The 16137-nt window shown below is 58.9% G+C and overlaps 2 protein-coding genes across 2 annotated transcripts; one reads left to right on the top strand and one right to left on the bottom strand.

Annotated features, from left to right (window-relative positions):
• Positions 1-559: 559 nt before the first annotated feature.
• PFN3 (profilin 3) lies at positions 560-1254 on the top strand. Its single transcript, XM_012660702.1, has one exon. It carries the CDS (start codon positions 792-794, stop codon positions 1203-1205), a length of 414 nt encoding a protein of 137 aa, XP_012516156.1. The 5' UTR covers positions 560-791; the 3' UTR covers positions 1206-1254.
• A 1553-nt stretch (positions 1255-2807) lies between these two features.
• Positions 2808-13902, bottom strand: SLC34A1 (solute carrier family 34 (type II sodium/phosphate cotransporter), member 1). The gene is made up of 12 exons (XM_012660701.1): positions 13754-13902; positions 13459-13608; positions 13244-13372; positions 13028-13171; positions 11619-11730; positions 11308-11503; positions 11131-11226; positions 6154-6223; positions 5757-5924; positions 4532-4648; positions 4294-4418; positions 2808-3618 (listed from the first exon to the last, which is right to left on the bottom strand). The coding sequence occupies exons 1-12, from the start codon at positions 13860-13862 to the stop codon at positions 3115-3117; spliced, it is 1920 nt and encodes a 639-aa protein (XP_012516155.1). The 5' UTR covers positions 13863-13902; the 3' UTR covers positions 2808-3114.
• Between the last annotated feature and the right edge of the window lie 2235 nt (positions 13903-16137).

Raw genomic sequence — 16137 nt, forward strand, 5'->3', positions numbered from 1 at the left:
TACAAATTCTTGGGCTACATCTCATACTACTAAAGCAGCAAGTCTAGCAGCAATCTGTTTCACAGCCCAGATTTCAGTGGGTTCTAATGCGCTCTAACTTTGGAGAACCACAGTCTGGGGTTTGAACGGTTCCCTTGCAGGTGGAGAGGTCCAGCTGTCCAGACATGGCATCTTTTGGTTCTTAACCCATCTTTTTAATGGTCCATTTAAGTTGCTTTTCTTTTCTTCCTTTTTTATTTTTTGAGACAGAGGCTCACTCTGTTGTCCTGAGTAGAGTGTCATGGTGTCAGCCTAGCTCACAGCAACCTCCAACTCCTAGGCTCAAGCGATCCTCCTGCCTCAGCCTCCGGAGTAGCTGGGACTACAGGCGTGTGCCACCATGCCCAGCTAATTTTTTTCTTATTTTAGTTGTCCCGCTAATTTCTTTCTATTTTTAGTAGAGACCGGGTCTCGCTCTTGCTGAAGCTGGACTCCTGAGCTCAAGCGATGCTCCCGCCTGGGCCTCCCAGCGTGCGAGGATTACAGGCGTGAGCCACCGCGCCCAGCCTTAAGTTGGTTTCCGAGGATCATTTCGAATCGTACGCGATTCTCTCCTATGGGCTAACTTTAGAACTTCTCCAGGCATAAACTGCGAACGCCCGCACGTTCCCCAGTTTACGCAGCTCTCTGTGTCGTCGCGTGTCACGTCGCAGCTCCGCCCTCGCACACGTCGTAGCGCGGCAGGCACTGCCAGCGCGGGACTGTGGGACACCCCTTCACAGCGCCAGGCCGAGGGGCGCACCCTGAGCGGAATGGGCGACTGGAAAGGCTACATTAGCGCGGTGCTGCGGGATCAGCGAATCGACGACGTGGCCATTGTGGGCCACGCGGACAATCGCTGCGTGTGGGCCTCGCGGCCCGGGGGCCTGCTGGCGGCCATCTCGCCGCAGGAGGTGGGCGTGCTCACGGGGCCCGACAGGCGCACCTTCCTGCAGGCGGGCCTGAGCCTGGCGGGCCGCCGCTGCTGCGTCATCCGAGACTACCTGCTGGCCGACGGCGACGGTGTGCTAGACGCGCGCACGAAGGGGCTGGACGGGCGCGCGGTCTGCGTGGGCCTCTCGCCGCGCGCGCTCCTCGTGCTCATGGGCCGCCGCGGCGTGCACGGCGGCATCCTCAACAAGACGGTTCACGAGCTGATCCGCGGGCTGCGCACGCAGGGCGCCTAGCGGCGCAGCAGGACGGCGGAGGTGGCGGGAATAAACTGTGACTTGGACGTGGCTGGCTCATCCGCCGGTTTCGCGTGGGCAGTTGTAAATAAGGAAACCGGTTTATGGGAAGGTCTTTGCAGAAGGGTTACATGGTGGGGTGGGATTATGAGGACAGAGGCTGCGCAGACTCCTGTGGCCTACACCCAGCCCTGCTGTCCACAGACGCCTGGCATAGGCCTCTGGCGGGCTTGCTGCTGCTTGGCGCCTTCCCAGGCTCCTAGGGACTCTGCAGCCGAGGGAGAGCCCAAGGGTGGGGCCTGCTCAAACTCCCTCAGGCCTTAGCATCCTTTCTCACGGAAATTACACGTTTGGGCAGGACAAACAGTAAAGAGAGCCCCCTCCCTATCTTGCCAACGCCTCCCCATCCTGCCAGCCCCTCTCCAGACGCACACCAGCCAGGGCCTGTGGGGCCAGGGAGTCAGGCTGGAGTCCGGTGTATTCCTTACCCCTCTCCACTCGGCGGGGGAGGCACTAGCAAGGGGTGTGAGTGGGTGACAGGATGGGGCTGGTAGCTTGGAGAATAGCTCTGGGGCTCCCAGGCCCCTGCAACTCCCCAGACATACCTCAAAGGAGGGCCCACTGAGAGGGCAGGTGTCCAAGATGGTCACAGCCGGGTCTGGGGCCCCACTGCCTGCCTTTGCCTTCCTGCCTCCTTGGGGCCCAAAGGTCCCAGAGGACCCCCTAGACTGGAGGGTGGAACTTTGGCATCCCTACGCTTGACCCTCACTCTGCAGGCCTCAGCTCCAGGTTGCCCAATGAGGAGGCATTGAAAAGCTTGGGTGGGCTTCAGTGAGTCCTGGCTTACTGCCAAAGATAGAGGGCAAACATGGGAGGGAGGGTGTTTTGTCTGTGCCCCCTATGTCGTGGGGCCCAGGGCACGGCCTCTCTTGCTCACCTCCAACCTCCCTGTCCCCGCCCCCAGTGACCCTAACAAACCCCACCCGTCACTCATCCCAGATCCCTGATTTTATCCCAGCAAGGGGGAGTGAGTGTGTGGCTGAGGTGGGTGACGGCAGAGGGAGACCAAAGGAGGCCCAGCCTGGTGGGGGTTGGGGTGGCAGTGCAGAGAGTCCTCCTCAGTAGGGGCGGCCACTTGCCTAGGAAGGGCTTCCGGGGAGTTTGAATTGTGGCTGGGCTCACTAAGGCAGGGCCAGGTAGACTTTTGGGGTGAGGTTGCAGGGCTGGCTTCTCCAGAGTGTGTCTGGCCAGCAGGGGCTGCTGCTGCAGCAGGTCTTTGAGGGGCGGCGGTGCTGCTGACCCCCAAGCCTTGCTCTTGCCTTTCCCCATAGATGGAGAGCAAAAAGACTTCCAAATACATGAGGAGAGTTTAATTCCTTTTTTTCCCCATCAGGCAGTATTGGAAAGGGGCCGTTGTGGTGGTGCTGAAGGCCTGGGTGACAGTGAGGAGGTGTCGTGGAGAAAGGAAGGTGGCAGGGAGGGTGACTCAGGCACCTATGTCTGTGCACAAGCACACAGCTGCACAGCCACACACTCAGACCCACCCCTACTCCTGCCCATCGTAGTCGTGTGTACACAAGGACACAGCACAGGCCTCCACACACACGTGCAAGGGACCCAGAATCCTACCCAGATAACTGCACCCTGCACACAGCCTCCCATCAGTGTATTTGTACACACATAAGCTGGCACATACGTGTACACAAATACCAGCTTCTGTACATGGACACATAGACACAAAGATTCACCCCTGAACGTGCCCATGCATGCATGCCCAGACCTTTGTGGACCTGCATACGGTCAGACTGGCACCCAGGGTGGCACAGACACATGCACACTCACCCCCCTCTGCCCTTTTGTCCTGGGCTCCGTGGGCAGACCCTTCCCTGCCCCAGGCAGCGATCTGGACCTAGAGGTGGGTGGCATTGTGGTGAGCAGGCAGTGCGAGGTGGGGGGAGGGCGTGGCAGGGGGCAGCTCCTCCAGGAAGACCCTGGCGGGCAGCGAGGGTGAGCGGGGCTCGGGCCTGGCATAGCACAAGGTGGCACGGGTGATGAGGCGGTCCAGGGGCTGCAGGGAGTGCATCCAGCGGGGCAGGAAGTCCCATGTCTGCAGCCACTTGGGCAGGCGCCCGGGACTCCGACTCTGCAGGATACTGACAAGCACCACGAAGGCCAGCAGGGCCCCGAAGGGTGCGCCCACACCTACCATGGCCTGCCAGCCGGCCATGGAGATGCCAAACACCAGTGAGGGCAGCAGCAGGAAGCACACGAGGAGGTAGAGGACAGCAAACCAGCGGTACTTGGCAGTGCGTTTGCCCAGCGCCTTGGCCATGCGGATGGGCAGGCGCGTGCAGGGCACTGGGTACCATAGAAGGATGCCCGAGATGTTGAAGAAGAAGTGGCAGAGGGCAATCTGCAGGGGAGGGGGCGGAGGGGCTGAGGTGGGCATGGGCCTCGAGCCACTGAGTCAGGCCAGCAGGGATGGGTGCTGGCGGCCCAACCTGGTCTGCGCAGCAGGAAAGTTGCCAGTTGGGGCTGGTTTGCTCCCAGATCACCCTGGGGTGGCCGTGCTAGTTATTAAAATATTGAAATACTTCTGGACCAGTTGGTAAATAACTACTGCCCTGAGCTCTCCACGTTTCCCCATGGACTCCTCTCTCAGGAGTGGCCACAGCTGAAGACTGCTACCAGGTTCCGCTCAGCAGCTCTGGACTCACGCTTGGCCAGTGCCCTGGCCTGTCAGCTCCTCCTTAGCTCCTAGAACAACTCCATTTTGCTGTCTGCCCCGACCCACTCCACTCATCCTTGGTCCTTGGACTGCTCCAGACCCCTCTTAAGCTTCCCTTCCGAGTGGTGCGCATCCAACTCGCTGTGTTTACGAGTGTGTGAGCACCGTCTCCCTATTGGACGCTAAGGCCTTGAGGCTGGTATCAGGTCTACTTTGCCCACGATGGTTTCCATAGAGCATGGTGGGTTGCCCTCAGTAGACAGTCCAAAAATATTAGTTACATGTCACCCCCTTGATCAGACCCCACATGCCAGTCCCAGCCCCTTCCTGCGTCAGGCAGGGCTGCTCTCCCGGACGCACCTGGAACGAGCTGGACAGCTTCTCCCTGGGGCTGGCCAGTGCAGCCAGGATGGCGGTGGTGGTGGTGCCAATGTTGGAGCCCAGTGTGAGGGGGTAGGCCCGCTCGATGCTGATCACGCCCAGGCCTGGGGGACATAGGGACAGGATGTGGGCCTCCCTGGCTACCTCCTTTAGCCCCTTCCCTGCCAGCTTTGCCCCAACCCACCCCCGCCTGCCTCCGCGCAGCATCGGCACTCACCAATGAGTGGGGTGATGGCCGAGGTGAACACAGAGCTGCTCTGGACAATGAAGGTCATGCCAGCACCCACCACCATGGCAAAGTAGCCCGTGACCCAGGTGAAGGGGGCAGGGAAGTCTGCAAGGAAACCCCGTCCCCGCAGGCCTGGGTCAGTGGGGGTGCTGGGAGAGCAGGCCTCCTTGGGGAGGGGACCCTTAGATGCAGTTCCCTACCAGGACCTCATCAGCCCCCTGCTCAACCGCAGTGGCTTCCTTCTGCTGCCCTCTTCGACCTTGGACGAAAGGCCTCTGTCGCTGGTCCCATCAGGCTACTGGCCTTTGCTCTGGCCACTCCCTCTGCCTAGGGTATCCTACTCGGCATCTACGTACTCATTCCCAGGCTCAGCGTGGCTGTCACCCGAAAGCCCTCCCTGGCCCCCAGCCCTCACGAAGACTTTGTTTTTCCCTTCTCTGAACTTCCCCAGTCCGTGGATGCCCCTATTCCCGCATTTGTCAGGGGGCCTGTCCCGGTGCCTGGCAGTGTCCCAAAAGCTCAAAACGAAGTTTCAGATGGAAAGCAGATGGTGTCGCCCCCCTGCCCCAAGCCCTCCGAGCTTCTGCATGACCCTCAATAAAGTCAGGCTCTGAGCAGAGCCTGGAGCCCCATGCCCTGCTGCACCCCCGTCCCCTTGCTGCTCCCGCCACCCAGAATGCCCTTCGTCCACATCTCAACTCCTCCTCCTCAGGTCTCTATTCAAACACCACCTCGTCAGAGAGGCCTCTGCCGCCCATCAAAAGCAGCCTCGTCCATACTCTACCGCGTTGCCAGTTTCTGCTGTCCCCTTGGCAATTGCCTCTCTTCCTCTGAATTATTCCCCGCATGCGTTTGTTTTTGTTGCTCCCCCTGCTGGGCCATGAGCCCCCCTGAGAGCAGGATCCACCTCAATTTTCATGGCCTCTGTGTGCCTCCCTGGCACTTGGCACACAGCAAGGACTTAATGACAACTTGTTGACTAAATCAAATAACGGCCTCTGAGCGGCTCCACCTGCTACGGTGCAGCCACAGCCAGAGGCAGCCACAGGTCTCCAGCTGCCAGCACCGCAGGGGCCTCAGAAATCACCTTCTTTGTTCACAAGGGGAAACTGAGGCCACATCAAGGCAGTGGCAGGACATAGCGGGATCTGGAAGGGCCCATTCTGGGGCCCTGCCCAGTCCTGTGCCTGCCCAGCCACTGTGCGCAACTCACCGGTGTTGATAACCTTCTGGATGACCTTGGCCACCGGGCCCTTGAGCAGGGAGTTGAGCATCTTGACGAGGAGGATGAGGCAGGTGCACAGGAGCACCAGGGAGCCAGCCAGCAGGATGAGCCCCACGGCCAGGTCAGGCAGCCCCGTGTCCACGAAGATGTGGTTGCCTGCAGGGGGTGGCATCAGCTGCTGAGGGCTGCCCCTGCACCTGGCTCCCAGGCCCAGGCTCAGCCTCCTCCAGCCTCAACACCAGTGCCTGACCCAAGCCCAGGAGCTGGGCTGCTTGACAGCCATCCTTCCTGGGGCCGGACGTGGCAGTGGCTGGGTGGGGTTGGCCCTGCTGCCACCAGGCTCTGCCCCTGCCAGGCAGGACACCTCCCATGTTGCAGCACTTACATTTCTCCATGGTGGCATTGCCACGGGTCTGGCTGGTGTTGGCTTCTGCCCTAGACATGGAGGTGGGAGCCTACATTAAGAGGAAGGTGACTCAGTTAATTTAGGGAAATGGAGCCTTGGGCTGGGGCTGAAGTGGGTTAAGGGAGGGGTGGCAGAGATGGAGATGGGCCTCCCGGCTCTGTGGCTGTGGACAGGCCGTGGTAGGCCCTCTGCATACCCTGACCTGGCTCTCCCCAGGGCCACATCCAATAGCTTCTTATCTTCATTTTCCTCCCCCTCGGTGGCATTGGTCGCTGCTGACCTAGGTCATCTTTGAAAACTCTCTTCCCCATCTTTTATGACTGGTCCCTTCCTTGCCACCCCTTCCCCAGTGTCCTAGCCCCGTCCTCTCGCCTACGGCACTATTAGCCCAAGCTTCATCCTCCTCTTGCTCCGTTCCTCACCCAGAGGGGATCAGGTAGGGGTGGGGATGAGGGCTGGCCCTCACCCCCTTCTCCTCCCTACTATCAGTGGAGTAGGGGGGCTCCCCAGGGAGACCCTACCATTCAGAGGGCCACAGGGCTTGGCAAGTCCCCTAAGGAAGAGGTGGGGAGAGTGTGTGCTGGGCACACGGGGCAGCAGCTACTCAGCTCCCAGCCACTGTCACTATCCAGGCACACAGCCCAGCACGGCCAAATCGCCCAATCCTATGAGAGAAACCACAACTGCGAAGTTTTAGATAAAATGTCCCAATCTGTAAAAGTTGGCAACTACTCTGAGACATGCTGTGCAATTCAGTGAAGGCCAGCAGAAGTGTCCCATCTGGCCTGTAGACCACGAAATTGTGGCCTTGTTGGGTTAAAGGGTAGTTATTTTTAAAAAATGTAATCCAGGGCCCCTTACCATCCTCCCAGCACCTGAGCAACCACCCAGCAGTGACAGGAGAAAGTGGGCCGGGCTTAGGCGGGAGAAGCCCATAGCACGGAGGAGGGATTGAGCCTCAGAAAGGAGCAGGGACTCCCAGGACCCCCGTTCACTCGGCAAGGGCTGCCAGACCCTGCCAGACCCCCCAGCAAAGTGCAGGAACTACTGCTACTCCCAGTTCACCGCATCCTGCCTCTCCTGGGAGCTGATCTGGGCCCTGGTCCCACTCCCACTTCCCCAGAGAGCTCCACATCCCAGAGCCCTCTGACCTCTTCCAGTGCTGAGGGTGGGGCTCAGGTGGGTGTTGGCACTTCAGTGTTTGTAGCTCCTTTAGGTTTTGTTTTAAATCGTGCATCATTTTAAAAATGCATGATAGAGGTAAGAACTATTTGTGGCATCTGGTTTTAACATCAGGGTTTATTTTAGCAGCATGTGCCCTCTCGAGTGGGCAACGTGCCTGTCTGTGTTCCCAGTTCACCCTCAGCACCTTGGGGCCCCAGCGAGCCTGGGCCTGAACTGCAGGCCAACAAGCCAGAAAAAGATAGCCTCTGATGGGCCCAGATCAGAAAACCAAGTGGGAAAAGCAATGATAACTACCATGCCGATAAGAGAGAGCCAGGTGTTTGCTATTAGGCAGATCTGAGTTCAAATCCTGCTTCTTATACCAACTACCCTGGGTAAGCCATGCCGCCTCTGAAGCAGGATAGTAAAAGAACGCTGTAAAGGTTGCAGGAGAAAATGTGGGTAAAGTGCTTGCCGCAGGGCTTGCCCATGACAAGCCTCAGTAAACTGTGTCTTCACATAAAGAACAGACCCTCCGTCTCCCTGGGCCGGTTCAGGATCACATGGTGGGAAGGCTGTGTGTGTGTGTGCTTGACTTTCTAGGTCAGGTCCAATGGCTCCTCAGATGGCCTTGCTGGGGCGGAGCTCGGTGGACCTTCCCAGGGGACCCGGCCTGGAGCCCTGGGAAGCAGATAACCCCGAGATGAATGGGGGCCTGGCAAACCTGTGCCCATTGAGCTACCCTGGCCTGGGCCCAGGGCTCTCCTGGGGGAGGCACCTGGGGGACCCGGGGGAGGCCGGAGGAGAATGAGGAACTTTGCTGGGGCCCCAGCTTAGGGCAGGCAGAGTCGGGCAGGGCAAGACTTCAGGCTAAGACCTCGGGGGTTTTGGAACCTTGACCTTCCTGTCTGGGGTCGTGTGACCCTGGCTGAGTGCACAGGGGGCAGCCAGAGACCCTAAAGCACAGGAGAGGAGCGTAGAGGCAGCAAGAGGGGCAGAGAGGGGTCGACTGCAAAGCCAGGCAGAGGGAGGGAACTGAGGAGAGGGAGCAGGCCCTGGAGCTTTCTTATAGGGCAGAAGGAGAAGGTGGACACTGCAGCCTGGATAGAAGAGCCAGAGGCCCAGGCTCTGGGGGCATATTCCCAGGACATGCCCATCTCTGCCTGGGCCTGGGCTGGGGCGGAGGAGTGGGAGGGGATGTGGCAGGGGGTGGTGTCTCTGGGAAGAACAGAATGAATGGACCCCGGACAGCCCTGGGCACACCCGAGCTGAGCCATTTCCAGCTGGGCGACACGGGACCAACACAACCTCTCTGGGCCTCATGAAGCATGAAGTCCATAATGCCGTCCACCTTTTCCCAGGGCCAGCTGGAAGCATGTTGGAGGAGAGAGTTGGGATTTAAGTGCCTGCAGGGACACCCCAAATTAAGGAGGCACTTCTGGGAGCTGAAGGAGGTGAGGGATTCAGCTCAGAATGTGGGCCTGGTGGGTAGTTTCCCCTCCAGAGGAAGGTGAGCTAGGGCCTTTGTTCTGGAAGCAGAGGGAGAGGACTGTGCCAGCAGCGCCATCTGTTGGTGAAGAGGAGAACTCCTCCTGAGAGCAACACCGCCCACCACCCAGGGAGGGGATCCTGGTGGCTGTGGTCACCTGATGGCATCCAGGCCTGATGGACAGAAGGGGAAGTAGACATAGATGGTGGGATGCGGACTGGTGTCTGGGAGAGGCAGCGAGATGGAGAGGCAGGATTCCACCAGGATTTGCGTCCCACCTCAATTACATGGACCCAAGGAATCCACTGCCCCTCCCTGATCAGGGCTCAGTTTCCTCATCTGTAAAGTGGGGACGGGATCATCCCGACTTCTGAGGTTGCAAGTCCTCAAAATATTCTTGCTTAAACTAGGCAGGTATGGTTGAAAATCCACAGTGTGACCGCATAAGAAGGTAATTCCCAGGCCGGTATCAAGCCCTGGGAGTGTCAAGAAGAGTTTGAACACTAAAACCGCCTCTGGTTTTCCTCTCCCCGTGTGGAGAGCCTCAGACTCTCAGTCTCTCCTTCGTGCCACAGGTTCCCTGGAGACCGGTCTGGAGAGTCAGGTCCAGCGTGGTGAAAGCTAGAGACGAGAACCGGTTGGAAGAGAACACAGGGAGACTCCATGGCCGAAGGACAGACTTGAGCCTTGAGTGGAGAAGGACCCACCGGCACACATTGCAAGAGCAAGCACATCCACTGCTGCACAAGTCACATGCCCATGGGGGACGGTCCCAGGGAAAGGGTGGGAGCAGGGAGCTCGGATCCCACCCCGCAGCTACTCTCCAATCCAAGGAAATCCAACTCTGCCACTGCTGTCGGGAAGAGGTTTCCTGGTAGAAGGGAGGAGGAACCAGTGCTCAGGCACGTGGCAGCTGCAGCGTGGAGAAAGGCAAACTGGGGTAGGTTTCTCCACCTGACCGAACCCCGGTGCCCTCTGGTGTAAGATGGGACCCTCGTGTCCACCTTGCCAGCACGGGGAGAGGGTGATGTTAGGTGAGGAGGTGTGTGCTGCAAGCTGGGACCTGCCCGAGGCTGCAGCAGGTGGACAGCGGGGGCCTCAGAGGAAGGGAGGAACGGATCTCCTATCCCATGGCTTGTTTTCTGCGAAGATCAGAGTGTGTGGTTTCTCTCTCAGATTTTGCTGTGAAGTAGAGAGGCTTGTGGGGATTCAGAGAGCTCACAGAGGAGAAGGCAGCTGATGTATTAGAGAGGTCACAAAGCCAGCATGAAAGCTGCCTGCAGGGGCTTTTTGATGTCAGGCTGCCTCCAGTCCTCAGAGGGCTGAGCTGGAGCCGCTTCAGATGCGAAGGAGCATCGCAGGGAGAGCTGAACGAGTGTTTTCTGTTCTCACCAGGATAAAATCCAGTAACGTCGAGGAACAGTGGGGCGGGGAGGGCTTGCGCTCCTGCTGTGGGCTTTGGATTCCCTCGTGTCCTGCTCTGAATGCAGTTACATCTCATATGTGATCATAAGCGGAAGTGAATATGGCTGATTATGGTTTTGATGAAGCATTTTCCTGTTTATGGCTGAGTAAGAAAGTGTGCTAATTGCCTGCTTCCTCACCAGCTTGGCATAAATGCTGTTCCACGAGCGTCCAACCGATCCAGACAGATCTTCCAGGCGTCAGAAGGAGCAGAAGCAGTGCAGAGGGCAAGACTCCCACTTGAGGCAGTCTCCAGGAAAAGGAGCCCCCATGCCAGCATGAGTGGCTGCTGGGTCCCCGAGGAGTTCTCCAAGTAGCCCACCTGTCCCTTCCTATTCATCCTGCCTTCCTGGGTATCCTTATAGCACTCTCTTTCTGCCCCCTCCCCACATTACCTGGGCCCTAAACCATGGCAGAGCTGAGTCACTAACCCCCCTGGGGCACTCAGGCCCTGACACAGAAGACAAGCTCTGGCAAGATTTTTAGCCCCTCTGAGCTTGTGTCCCTACCTGTGAAACCTGACCGTGGGGCACACCTAGAGACGTGTTGCAGTCTAATAGGTTCCTAGGAGGTATTGATGCTGTTGGTCCCAGACTGCGTTTTGAGAACCACTGGCTACCCGGATCAATTACAGGCCAACTCTAATTGACTGGTGATGTCTGCCTAAAGCAGTGTGTGCGGTTGGGAGGGCTAAGCACTGCATTGCGGTAAAAGAGTCATGTACCTGCCCTCTCCTGGCTAAATGGTCTCCAAGGTCTATCTGGAGCATTTTGAACAGACCATGAAACCCACAGTCTGAAGAGGGAGTCCTCTTACCTGGGGCCAGGCCTGGGACTCACCTCCATGGTGTCTGGGTGGCACCAGATCCGGATGAGACTGTGGTTCCTCAGGGACTCATCCCCAGTGGCAATGCTGGTGATCACAGACTTGTCCAGCTGTGAGCAGGATGTGGGTGGGGGAGTGAGGGAGGGTGGGGACCTTACTACCCACCCGCCCCCACCAGACCCTGCTGCCACCTGGATGATGAGCTTTGTGAAGGGCTCCGTGATGATTTTGAGCAGGTCAGGAGCATCACGCCCGCCACGGATGTTGAAGGAGGCCACCACGAGTCCAGTGACGTGGTGCAGGTAGCCGGTAGTAGCCTCCAGGGGCAGCAGTACCAGAACTGACAGCCAGTTAAAGCAGTCGTGCACCGTGGCCCCCGCGAAGGCCCTGGGCAGGGAAGCCACGTGGCACGGCAGGCCAGAGCCAGGTTGCAGTCGCGCTGGGCTGCTGGCATCCAGGCTGCCCTCCCCCAAGCACAGCCCCCACCCCTGAGCCCCCTCACCGCCGGAAGTCAGTTCTGTCCCCTGCCTGCATCAGGGCCACAATGGTGTTGGTGACAGAGGTGCCGATGTTGGAGCCCATGATGATGGGGATGGCAGAGCTCACCTCCAGCACTGGTAGAAGAGGGGGACTCTTAACTAACTTGGGTGGAGGCCACCCAGGTCCTGCCCCACAACAGCTCCTGCCAGGCCCACTACCCATGTCCAGCCTCCAGTGGCCGTTCCTGCTGTGCTGCTGACGCTGCTGGCCTGGTGTCTCAGGTTCCTGTGGGCACGTGCTGGGCGCTTGCGTGCACACGCACACATGTGACTAGGTGTGCTCGCACTGCCCGTGGTGTGCATATGTGAATATGTCCATGCGCATGTGTGGCGCGCGTTATGAGGGCTCATGTTCTATGTGCAAATACAGACCTGTGCTTGTGTGCACACATGCGCTCACGTGTGAGGGTTAGTTTTAGGTGTCAACCTGGCTAGGCTATGGTGACCCACATCCACAATCAGTGGGCTTCAAGTAAAGGAGATTATCCTCAGTAACCTGAGTGGGCCTCGTCCAATAGGATGAAAGCCTCCTGAGCAAAATCGAAGCTTCCCTCTGTTCTGGTCAAAGGTAGGTTAGAAAAGAAAAGAATTGGCCGGGCGTGGTGGCTCACGCCTGTAATCCTAGCACTCGGGGAGGCCAAGAGGGGAGGATCACTGGAGGTCAGGCGTTCGAGAGCAGCCTGAGCAAGAGCGAGACCCCATCTCTACTAAAAAAATAGAAAGAAATTAGCTGGACAACTAAAAATATATAGACTTCCGATCTCGGGCATGGTGGCACATGCCTGTAGTCCCAGCTACTCGGGAGGCTGAGGCAGAAGGATCGCTTGAGCCCAGAAGTTGGAGGTTGCTGTGAGCTAGGATGACGCCACGGCACTCTAGCTCTGGCAACAGAGTGAGACTCTGTCTCCAAAAAAAAAAGAAAAGAAAAGAACTGAGGCTTCCCTGAGGAAGAAGAAATTCCACCTGTGGACAGCAGCATCGACTCCAGCCTGCCTTTCCAGATGGCCTGGCCTCCGGGTTCCAGCCCTGCCCAGCCAGCTCCACAGTCGGGTACACCGGTTCCTTGCAATAAATCACATGTGTATCCTACAGGCGTGGCTTCTCTGGCTCAGTTCCCTGACTGACACAGGTGCGACTGAGTGGCCACACACGGGCAAGCCTTCCTGGGGCTGTGCTCCCCACTTGCCGCCCTTCCAGCTCCCGGGGCGCCCCTCCTGCTCAGACTCTTGGCCATGCTTCAGGGCACAGAGTGGGAAGATGGAGGCCTGCCCTTTGCCCTCAGCCCGCGTCCCCACTCCTACCTCCGATGCCACCAGTGCTACCCAGCCGCACCCACCAAGGCCCTTTCCCCAGCCCTGGCGGGTCCACTCACAGCCAGAGGAGACCATGCTGACAACGATGGACGTAGAGGTGCTGGAGCTCTGCACAAGCACTGTCACCAGGATCCCCACCACCAGCCCCGCCACCGGGTTGGACAGGATGGCATTGTCCTTGAAGATGTCGCCAGCCACCTTCCCTGGGGGGCACGAGCCGGTGTTGTCCAAGGCCCCTCAGGAGCCCCTCCCAGGTCCCCTCCACCTAGCCCTACCTCCAGCCAGCTGGAAGGCCGAGCTGAGCACATCCAGGGAGCAGACGAAGAGGTAGAGGAAGGCGAGCATCAGTGGCACCTTGAGCAGTGTGGTGCCAGCCCTGCACAGCTTCGGGATCAGCCCCGGCTCTGGAGGCGGGCCAGCCGTGAGCACAGCGGGCGGGAGCCTGGGGCAGGGATTGCCAGTGCCCCTGCTGCCCGCCACCCAGGCCCACCTGGCTTCTGCTCCTCCTCCAGGGCCAGCTTGGCGGGCAGCGGGCCGTGGCGCTCCGAGGCCTCCCCACAGGAGCAGCTGTGCTCGGTGAGGGCCACGGGGCCCAGGCTGGGGAAGGCATAGGCAGAGGTTCCTGGGACCCTGTGCAGGACTGGGGAGGGAGGCTGGTCAGGAGGCCCAGAGGCTCCAGGGTCTGGGGAAGGGGCCTCACTGTGCCTTCTATGACAGACAGCAGTGCCACCCAGGGTGTGGGCAACCGTGGGCAAGCAGGTCCAGTGCGTGGGAATGGCACTCACCCGGCGGGCTGGGCACGTAGGCAAAGGCGGCCCCTCGCATCACGTGCCCCCTGTGGACTGGGAGTGGGGAGACAGCTGGGCTCCCCAGCCTCTCTCCGTAGGACATCATCTTGGCCACCCGCTGTGAGGCCTGCGGGTCAGGGGGTCGCAGCAACACTGAATCACAACTGCCGTTCCTGCACGTTCACACTTACTCACACCCACACACGTTCAGGTGCACAAACCCCCACGCTGTGTGATCCCACACACACCCAGCAAAGCACACCCTCCAACCTCACCCCCTCCCCCAGTGCACAGCCCCTGAGACCCACACGCAGGTGCTCAGTACAGATTTGAGCGCTCGTTCATTCAGCAAGCATTACTGAGCTTCTACCCTATCCCAGGCTCCGGGCTGCAGGCTGGGGTACAGTGGTGATTAAAGGCAGACACAGCTCTTGCCCTCAGGAAGCTCGAAGTCTGGTGGGGAGGCAGACGGAAATGAAATAACCCCTGAAATAGATGGAAGATGGCAATGGGGGTCAGCTCACAATGTCAGGTGGAAGTGCCACCAGAGTGCCCGGTGGCAGGGCGTGGGCTCGTGGGGCAGGGAAGAGAGACTCAGGCCCAGATGCACAGAGAGGAGGAGTTAGCTCAGCAGAGAGGCGAGGAGCACGGCTCCCAGGAGCTGAGGAGCCCACCCTGGGCAGGGGGGCCAGGGAACATGTGACTAAGAGGCTGCGGGTGTGGCCAGGGCTGGCCATGAAGGAGGAGGTTTGTCTGCTCTGAGGGCAGAGAGGGGCCATGGACACCTGTCTGCTCATGGGACCAACTGGGCACACACTGGTGGTGGGGGGTGTTCCCTGGCCTGGATCCCAAATCCCGGGGTTCCCTCACAATGAACTTTCCCCACCCACCCCCTCAAGGGGCAATAAACAAACACTGACAGCCTTTCTCCTTTCCGTGAAGGAGGCTCACACCAGGACTGGCCTTGCTTTTAGATCCCTGCACTGCCCCAAGTCCTCGGCTGCCCTGGTTGGCCTCAGCACCCTCCCCACACATCATCCCAAGGGTCCCTGGGGTGGAGGAGTGTGCAGAGCTGAATTCCAAGCCCTGGGAGAGCATGAGTCTTTTCACTCTGGGGAGTGAGCCAGGAGGGGCAGGAAGGGGGTCGGGAGGAGGGGCGGGAGCAGATTGGACGGAGACTGAGGGGCTGGAGTGATAGGCTGTTTCCCATTCAGAGCTGGGGTGGGGATGTGGGGACACTGGGCTCACCTTGGGGTTCTGTGTTTCAGCTTCTGTTCGGTGACTAAGGGAAGACTTCAGGGCCCTGAGGAGGAGCCCGGGACCCACCTCTTTATACACCTGGGTCAAGGGCAAAGTCCCTAGAACCCTAGCTGCCCTCCCTCTGTTCCCCGATTAACCTCACCCCTCGAGATTCCTTCCAGTTAATTGCTAATCGTCAGCTCTGCAGGGGGCATCTGTGGTCAGGCTCCCATGTAGACATTCAGCCTCAGCTATGACCCAGCAAGGGCACGGAGACATTCCCTGCGCCCAGGCAGAAACCCTGATGCTACCCAGGCACCTTGTTCCCAGGGTCTCGAAAGAGAGTCTGTGGCTCTGTCCCCTTCCCCTCATTCCTGGTTTGACAGGACTCCCTGGGGAGCGACCTAGACATCCTATGTCCTTGCCATGCGTCTGGGTGTCTGTCTGGGGATTTGAGCTCAGGGGCGAGGGAGTGTGTGATGGAGAAAACACCAGAGGGACACTCAGAGGGCTGCGGAGTGTTGAATGGTGGCGGGTCTCTAGTGCCGGAGTATGGGTCCAGGGCACGAGTCTGAGAGAATGTAAAGCCACTGGGCAGACTGGGAAGGGCCTGATCTGCATTTTAGAACAGCCCCTCTGGGGTGAGCTCAGGATGCACCAAAGGGAGTAAGACTGGAAGCAGAGAGGCCAGTTAAGAGGCAGATGAGGTTGTCCAGGTGAGAGATGATGAGGTCTGAGCTAAGATAGGGACAGAAGGGGTGGAGAGGAGGGAGGCATCCCAGGGCTACTCCAGTCTAGAATTGGTGATGGGGAGGGAGGGAGAAAGGGAGGGAAAGCAAATATGTGACTGTTGCATCTCTGTATTGGGAGGTTGGTGATGGTACGAGGTCTGTGCAGAATTCCTAAAACCCAGAGAGGAGTCTTAGAGAGACTTTGAGAAACTTGTTTCCCTTTCATGGGACTATGGAGCCTGGGCTGGGGCCCAGATTCATAGAGAGATGAGAAGGGAGCTTTTGGAAGGGGTTGAAGATTTGATCAGATCCAGCAATGGTGGGTTGCATTCCAGGTCTAGCTTGAGCAACTGAGTAATGTGCCTAACACTACCAACCCCTCCATCCGTCTGGTTCATCCACCCATCCGTC

This window comes from Propithecus coquereli, unplaced genomic scaffold, assembly GCF_000956105.1.
Source record: "Propithecus coquereli isolate 6110/MARCELLA unplaced genomic scaffold, Pcoq_1.0 Scaffold676, whole genome shotgun sequence".
NCBI lineage: Eukaryota > Metazoa > Chordata > Mammalia > Primates > Indriidae > Propithecus > Propithecus coquereli.

Coding starts and splice junctions, on each gene's coding strand:
- PFN3 (XM_012660702.1), top strand. CDS start 792: ATGGGCGACTGGAAAGGCTACATTAGCGCGGTGCTGCGGGATCAGCGA.
- SLC34A1 (XM_012660701.1), bottom strand. CDS start 13,862: ATGATGTCCTACGGAGAGAGGCTGGGGAGCCCAGCTGTCTCCCCACTC. Junction 13,609..13,753: donor CTACGTGCCCAGCCCGCCGG/GTGAGTGCCATT, acceptor CTCCCTCCCCAG/TCCTGCACAGGGTCCCAGGA. Junction 11,731..13,027: donor CAGCATGGTCTCCTCTGGCT/GTGAGTGGACCC, acceptor CTCTTCTACCAG/TGCTGGAGGTGAGCTCTGCC.